The sequence below is a fragment of the Danio rerio genome, chromosome 4 (assembly GCF_049306965.1).
Source record: "Danio rerio strain Tuebingen ecotype United States chromosome 4, GRCz12tu, whole genome shotgun sequence".
NCBI lineage: Eukaryota > Metazoa > Chordata > Actinopteri > Cypriniformes > Danionidae > Danio > Danio rerio.
In genome coordinates, this window is record NC_133179.1 from 74,856,371 (window position 1) to 74,864,299 (window position 7,929).

At 38.6% G+C, this 7,929-nt stretch overlaps 1 protein-coding gene and 1 long non-coding RNA gene across 7 annotated transcripts; one reads left to right on the forward strand and one right to left on the reverse strand.

Annotated features, from left to right (window-relative positions):
- Positions 1-854: 854 nt before the first annotated feature.
- LOC108184071 (uncharacterized) lies at positions 855-1,475 on the reverse strand. Its single transcript, XR_001799153.4, has 2 exons — positions 1,313-1,475; positions 855-963 (listed from the first exon to the last, which is right to left on the reverse strand). It is a non-coding gene; the product is annotated as an uncharacterized lncRNA (long non-coding RNA).
- A 126-nt stretch (positions 1,476-1,601) lies between these two features.
- On the forward strand, positions 1,602-7,929 carry ms4a17a.3 (membrane-spanning 4-domains, subfamily A, member 17A.3). Of its 6 annotated transcripts, none has more exons than XM_068219746.2 (7): positions 1,602-2,189; positions 3,763-3,961; positions 4,073-4,177; positions 4,886-4,954; positions 5,557-5,688; positions 6,611-6,724; positions 7,272-7,929. In XM_068219746.2, the coding sequence occupies exons 2-7, from the start codon at positions 3,788-3,790 to the stop codon at positions 7,413-7,415; spliced, it is 738 nt and encodes a 245-aa protein (XP_068075847.1). In that variant the 5' UTR covers positions 1,602-2,189; positions 3,763-3,787; the 3' UTR covers positions 7,416-7,929. The 6 variants fall into 6 exon arrangements, with proteins under 6 accessions (XP_068075847.1, XP_009299321.1, XP_073802823.1 ...); XM_009301046.4 differs by having other exon boundaries at positions 2,100-2,181; positions 7,329-7,929; XM_073946722.1 differs by having other exon boundaries at positions 2,116-2,189; positions 4,128-4,177.

Consider the following 7,929-nt stretch of genomic DNA (forward strand, 5'->3'; position numbering starts at 1 on the left):
CCTTAATCGAATTATTACCGTCATATAGGGCTTTTCGCCATATTTTGCGACAGGATATCTATTCAGCATTTGGTATGAACTTCCATTAAAACAACACTCTTCCAGCAGTTCATAATTGCATCCAATATCTCGTTTGTCATTGGGGGGGGGGGGGGGGGGGGGGGGGGGGGCATGCCCGAATGAAAGTGAAAGTGCTAAACCGCAGTTAAAGTTGACAAAGTAATAATGATACAACTGAAATTACGTGAAACTCCAGACGAAATGCGGATAGCGCAGTAATGAAATGATGTTAATCTAAGTATGTGCTATAACATGTAAAAAGCGGTCATGAAAGAAATCCTTAACCTTAGAACCTTAATCTTATTATTGTCTTAATTAGATTAAGGCAAGTAATTAGTTTACTGATGTCCATGTAAACGTAGTCAGTGACTCTAAAGTGGTGGCGTCTCCAATGTTCGCACTTCCTGCGCATTAGCCGTCTGTCAAAGAAAATACCAATGCATCCCAGCCATAGGCTCACCCTCCGAGCATGCATTCAGCACAGGGAGCAATATTGTAACAAGCTGCAGGGCATCACTGAAGCCAGAAAACAGGCTGGTGTTCCTGGCAAAGAACTTGAATGTCTAGATTCATCAGAGTTCAGATGAAGAGAGAGTTAGCTTTTGTGAAAAGTGCACATTATTACACTGTTCTCGTGTAAATACACTGCTAATTTCTGTTTTGTTGTACAAAACATATTTTTGCAAAATGGATATGTTGAGAATGTCGAGTTCTTATGGGTTACACACACCAGTATCTGCTTCTAACTCGAAAGAGCTACAGCCAATAACAGGGGACACAGGGAACAACTCCAAGGCTTTTCAGCTTTTGTATTTTAACTTTCAGTTTGCCCAATAATACAATACTGTAGCGCTTGAACAGTAGTAGCGATACCAGTAGCAGCGATAGCAATAGGTTGATAACCTTAGAAAAGGAACAAAATATATAAAATATACATTATTCGCAATACTGACTTAAACAAACACAATGTAATATAAATAAAGACAGTTCCTTCACAAATTTTGTCTCAGCATTATTAATTTGCATATTAAAATAATACTTCTTAATATTAATGCAAGCATTTCACTTTACATAAACTATTTACATAAATGAACAGCATGATTAACTTAATATTGTGCACAAAGTATTATAATGCACAAAATAATGAACTACAGTGCAACAAAATAGTAGCTGTCTTTTATATTGCACATATATTACGAATAAGGCAATGCATGTGGCAGTCCTTGTAATTAGAAAAAGTCAATTCTCATACCATCAGTGTCCCTGAGATGACCAAGTGCTGATGTGCCTTCCCTTCCTTACTCACTGCAGCTTAAAACTTTCTGCATGCAATCGTGAAAGTTTATTAATGCAGCGATCGCGTTCTTCAGCTTTCACAGTGCGTCTGCATGCATGCACTTGCCATGTGAGTTTTTTTTTCTTTCCGCATTCACTCGGCACTTCCCGTATCTCCTCGGCACTTCCCGTATCTCCTCGGCAAGTTCCGTATCTCCTCGGCAAGCTCCGTCAGCCAATTGCTTCCGCCAAACACTTTCAGTTTCGTTAGTTCCGCCTAATTCCTCCATGCATTGATTCGTATGAAGTCCAAATTCGCGATTTGACTTTACAGAGAATGCATAAATACTCTCCCATGTCTCTTTTTGATAAGGTTACCTACCATTTACTTATTATATTATACAAATATCAACTTTATTCACATGCTAAAGGGACAGGACAGGCTACTCCTCCCAAAATGTACCAGAAAAAAAGCTTATCATACCTTGATATTAATTTTAGACCTTATCGCCCACCCCTACTGGAGTCCATAGCTAAAATAAAATAAAAGGGTTACATATGTTACGAAAGATGGCAGTTCTGAAGGCAAAAACGGGTTCAACAACCTAATAAAGAAGCCTGTGAGGGTACAATGCTATCCAAGGATTATATCGGGCAAGGAATGTTCGGAGCCCAAAAAAGAGCAAATATATAGATAGAAAAAAACAAACCGAGAGCTTGAGGAAGAGGCTCTTTACCTGCGGGCCATTCTGCAGCAAACTCCTCCTGCTTCCTGCTCCTGTGCTGGTGTAAAGTTACAGCAGAAGAGAAAGTCAAAGCACAGCTGAAGACGGGATTCTGCTTCTGGTAAGACGGTACGCCACATACTTAAAAGTATTATGTCTGCATTTACTAAAGTAATAATAATGGATGTGTTTCCTTTATTTGGTAACAAGTGGACCTTGAATGGCTTTTAAAATGTAGGTGATGTTGATCATTTCAAACTTGAGCTGGGATTTTTCCATTGATTAAACACTCGTGATCATTACACCTCTGTTTATTAAAAAAGTTTCCGTATTTTGTGTGTTTTTGGTTGATTTCTGGTGGTGAATTGCATTATGGGATGTTGATCTGATGACTTTTGATGTTGAAAATTCAACTCTACAGTTTAACAAAGTGACTTTTAGGCTACGTTCTCTATATCCCTCTCTATATTTTCATTCACAGCTAGGTGTAAAGTGCAAAACCGGTTTGACCGGCTTAGGGAGAGTTTATGTTTTGTTTGTTCCTCAGTTCCTCAAAGCAGAACTTACTTATGGCAGCAATTAAGTCAGTCTTCGTAGTTGATTTAGCTTTCTTCATCTCAATTGGATTCATATCAGGCGGTTGTGCTGGAGTATTCACCCAGGTTATACCCTCCACGGCAATGTGTTTACTTGGAGCCGTGTGCTTTGGGTCTTTGTCTTGGAAAAATTGGTGGTATACTTCAAAGGTCTTCCTGATGTATGGGCCGGTGGTGTCTTTTATGATAGTCTTCGAAGAAAGACCTGTCCATTATTCATTCGTTCATTTATTTTCTTTTCAGCCTAGTCCCTTTATTAAACTGTGTCAGTCCAGTTTTCAGAGTTGAAGTTTAGCCTAGTTCATTGTGGTTTAATTTTCACTGCTGAAAGTCCAAATACTAAAGAGCAAATCCATTGATGCATAGCTCCACAAGTCCCGAACCATGCAAGCCAGTGGCAACAAATAAATTTCACCAATTGATCCAGGCTCAGTTGTGCGCGACCATTTCTCCTCTGGCCAAACTTCTGGACGTCCATCAAAAATCATCTCCAGATTTTTGACTGAAGAAGACGACTGAACTAAGAATCCATAATAATGTATATTTTGTTGGTCATTTATCTACTACATAAACAAGCAGACGAATAACATTTCAGTAAATTGCATTCGAGACCATTCCCGCAACTATGCTTGTGCCGCTAAAACAAAAGGCCAGAACACAATTGCTTTGTTAAAATGGAAATATTCACACTGTCTGATAATGTCTTATTGTTGACCGCATGACCAAAATGAAATGAGTAGCCTAATTGAATGTTTTAGTTTCAGTTTCGCTTTGACTTTCATTAGCACTTCTTGTGTGTATTGCCTCTTGTTGCTGAATTGCTGAATGCCTCGTTAATTGTAAGTCACTTTGGACAAAAACATCTGCTAAATAACTTATTGTAATGTAATGATTTGTTTAATCGAGTCCTTTGACCACAAAAATAGATCTGGCACCGTAACAATGTGGTGTTAAAGCTGTGTCTGGATACACTTTAAATAAAAAAAACACATTCCTGAATGCTGCAGCTCATGTTTGCTAGACACAAGTTGAAGACAAAATATTTACCAGTGTCTATATCGTGCTGATGATGGCATCCTCTTTTGCTTTATTATGATTTTGTACAGGTTCATTTGATACTCTGAAACTGAAATGTCGACTGTCGGAGCCATGAATCCTTCAACGATTGTCATCCAGCTTCAGCCACTGACACAAACAGCAACTGTGACCAGTTCTTCTGTGCCTGTTCACATACAGCATGTAGCAGGAGTTTCACCTCTTCAAGGAATTCAGCTCTTTCTGAGAGGCCAACCGAAAGCCCTCGGGGTGAGAAATCTCCCTTAAACCCAGATAACACACATTAACACACAGCATGTTATTCTGCTTTACTTCATGAAATACTCTCATCCTTACACTGTTCTCTCTTATTCCTCACAGACTGTCCAGATAATGATCGGTGTGTTGACCTTGTTGTTGGTATCTGTGTGTTCAGGTTTTAGAAATTATTTCTTCCTCAACACTTTCATCTGGGGATCTCTGATAGTAAGAAACAATTAACATGTTGTCCTAGATAACACAAGCTACATTGTGTAATCAACCAGAATACATCTTACTGTCACATTCACAGCCACTAAAAGAACATGTAAATGCTTTGTGCACATGTTTATTAAGTATCACGTATTGCCACTAGAGGCAGCACTGAACACACAAACAGACTCCCTGATCTGATATGGAGGACACTGGTGAACAAAGATGCTTTTACATTACTTTGGCACACAAAAGTGTTCCTGGAGCTTCAAATGATTGCAATTCGGAGACCCTCTTACTGTAATGGGGCAATGCCAGAGTCTGGGACAGCAAATGAGAGGAGCCTTATCAAAATATGAACTGTGTAGATGAAGCGTCTAATCCCATGAACTCTTACCTCTTTATAAACTTACCTTCTCCTCTCAGTCGTCGGCCGGTATTGACGTCGGATGGTTGTCCTCATCTTTGCCCCTTTGTCTTCGCTTCTTCTTCCATGGATGTTCCTTATGAGTCTTCCAGTCCTTCACACTAATTAAGGCATATGAATATATTACAATATATACAATATGACAATACATACAAGACAGGACTAGTGTCTGGACTCTGGTTGAGGCAGTGGTTCATGCGGCAGTAAAATGCTCATTCTGGTTGAGTATCATGTATATCTGTATATATATATTTTACAACATAAGCTGTAAGTTTTGCTCTTCTCTCTGTTCTCAGTACATTACTGCAGGCTCGCTCTCCATTGCTGCTGAAAACAAAATTAATTCACCATCTGCTTTGTGTTTGGTATGTACACAACACTTGTTCTTTTCATGGGTCTAAACACTGGATGCTTGTAAAATTTGGTTTTAAATTGTTAGTTTTATATAAAGACTTGGATTATTTTCTCTCAGAACACTAAGAAGCTTTTTATTTAACTGTCTGACCTCTGCATCACATCAGGTGAAAATACCACAACTGTATATATCTATAACAACAGCGCCCCGCAGTGGTCACACCTAAAACACACACACCACTGCTTCAATAACAGCATTTAACTAAGACGAAAAATAAAGCATATCCTGGACTAAATGAGCAAACATTGTGATAAGAGTGCTGTCCAACACTAATCTCCTGTGTGGAGTTGTGGTGTATTATAACCTGATGCGGGAGCTGAAACAGTGTTGATCATAACTCATCACATTTACAAGCAAATGTTCAGTGATAAGACTTTCTACAGAGAGACTTTCATGTAGTTACTTACTCATACACACGAGTCTTTGGTGCTTAGATCCTGTATTGTATTCATTTATCAATTCATTTAGATCACTTTCCATATAATCTATCATCTGCTTAACCACAGTGTGTTAACACAACATGCTATTTTTCTGTTTGTGTCTCTACTGTAGGTGAGAGCTTCCCTCGTGATGAACATTTTCAGTGCTATAGCTGCGGGCATTGCTATTTTTGTGCTTTCAGTATTTTTGGCTTTAGGATCCATCCACAGTAACTGCACAGGCTCTTATTGTAATGATTATTGGGTAAGTCATCACCTCTTATATTGATATCATTTTTGTATTCATGTTTTATTTTATAATTATAGTATTACTGTTCATTTACACTGGATACACATATTGAAATTAAAGGTGTTGACACATTGTTTAAATTGTTCTCTGATATCTACAAGGTATGTGGCTTAGGTACGGGCAAAATTTCCCTATAAATAATTGTATAGGTCCATTTACAATCAAAGAAATTGGCCCTTGAATGGAAAAGTCTGCTTTAGCTGACCTTATTCTTCAGTGTGGAAGTGCGCTCGTTTTTTGTGATTAAGAACTTCAGATTCAGTTGCCTATGGCAGAAACAACTAGGAATAATAAACAGCAGAAAACTGCCAAACTACCTGCTCCACAAACAAGTGTTAGCATGACTGTACAGACAAGCAATATAATATAATACTAAAATGTCCGTTTGCTACATCAAGCAGCCAAACAAGCTGTTTTTAATGTCTTAAAATAAATAAGGCCGGAAATCTCAAGCCAAAGAGAACGCGCCCGCTCGTACACTGAGAATAAAGTGAATAGATAAAAGGAAGCGAGAGCTTTATTATGCCTTTCTCTTTTTCAAAATAAGAGCCCCACATAGAACATAACAAGCTGTGTGGAAAAAGGCAGAGGGGGTGATAATTGATGTAATCACTCTAGTAAATGTTGGGGAAATGGGAAATGAGTTAGAGTTTTAGTTTTACACTCGCATGATTTACATGACAATGAGGAATCAAGGGTGTTTGAGGTTGAAGGTGTGCCATTTGCATGTACTGAAAATGTAAGTCTAGGTATGTCCAGATCATTATTCTATGGCACCTTTAAACATCACTTAGTTTCATCAGTATACCTAAAGGGCTACAGATTCTTGACTACTCTTTGTTGTTATCTTTTATGCTCATGTTGAATGTTCTCTCAGTCTCTCTTCTTAGGAGTCATTGGTGTGTTGCTGGTGTTCGCCATCCTTGAGGTTTTCATCTCCATCTCCCTGTCTGCGTTTGCCTGTAAAGCCACCTCTTGCTGTAAACCTAAGGTGAGAAATACATCAGCTGAACCCATCAGATAAATTTAGGTGTAAAGGATAAAGCGCCTTTTAAAGCTTGAGGTTCTGAGGTTTCACAAGAACCAACAAACCCAATATCTGTCTGTAATTCTTCACTCTTAAATGTTCATACCCTTAAAGTCCATGTGAACCAGACGTTTCTGCAGACTTTTTACCATTTTGATTAAAGATCATGAAGACAATTGTCTGTTGAAGCAACAACAACCAATCTCCTGCGACATGTATATAATGACTTAGGAGCCGATTAGGTGACCTAAGACAGAATTGACATCTGAATTTCATGCAGAGCAGACAGAAACCAATGACATGTTTTTTTTTGTTTTGTTTAATTCATCCAATCTCTGTTCTGTATTCACACATAAACCACAAATCATTAATTCACAAATTGTTGCAATGTGAAGTAAAAATCCACAAAACCTTTATTGTGTACTGTAAATGTGAGCAACTCTGTAATGGGACAACAATTGTTGAACAACAACTAATAGCTTAAGCTGACCATGTACATTTTATCCTGCAGATTCCTGTGGACAACAACCCTTTAATTCAACACCCTCCTGCAGAAATCCCCCAACAGTACATTCAATGCCCTCAAGAAGTCCCAGAACCATGCTTTCAACATCCTCCTGCAGAAGCTCCCCCAGCGTACACTGAAGGCGAATAAATGTGAATCAACATGAAAAAACGGGGCAGCATGACGATTCTAGTTACCTGAACATTGTGTATCTGATGTTATATCATTAGACTATGTGTTATGTGTAAAAGGACTATTATAGGGGTGACGCGCTGGCGCAGTGGGAAGCACGATTGCCCCTCACAAGAAGGTGTCTGGTTCCAGCCTCAGCTGTTTCTGTGTGGAGTTTGCATGTTCTCCCCATGTTGGCATGGGTTTTCCCCACAAATCCAAAGACATGTGGTATAGGTGAATTGAGTATGCTAAAATTGGCCGTAGTGCATAAGGTGTGTATGGATGTTTTTCAGTGATGGGTTGCAGCTGGAAGGGCATGCTCTGCATAAAACATATGCTAAATAAGTTGGCGACTAAATGAATAAATTAATCATTATTATAATCATCTCCATAGATATCACTGTGTATTTGATATGCTCGACATCCGTATCTTTATGTTTTGCCATGACCTCTGTGTATTTCAAAATAAAAGTTATTTGTTTGTAAATAC

Excerpts from the sequence above, each read along its gene's own strand:
- ms4a17a.3 (XM_068219746.2), top strand. The coding sequence starts at position 3,788 with ATGTCGACTGTCGGAGCCATGAATCCTTCAACGATTGTCATCCAGCTT. Across the intron at positions 3,962-4,072 it reads GCCAACCGAAAGCCCTCGGG|ACTGTCCAGATAATGATCGG; the intron begins GTGAGAAATCTC and ends TATTCCTCACAG. Across the intron at positions 4,178-4,885 it reads TCATCTGGGGATCTCTGATA|TACATTACTGCAGGCTCGCT; the intron begins GTAAGAAACAAT and ends CTCTGTTCTCAG.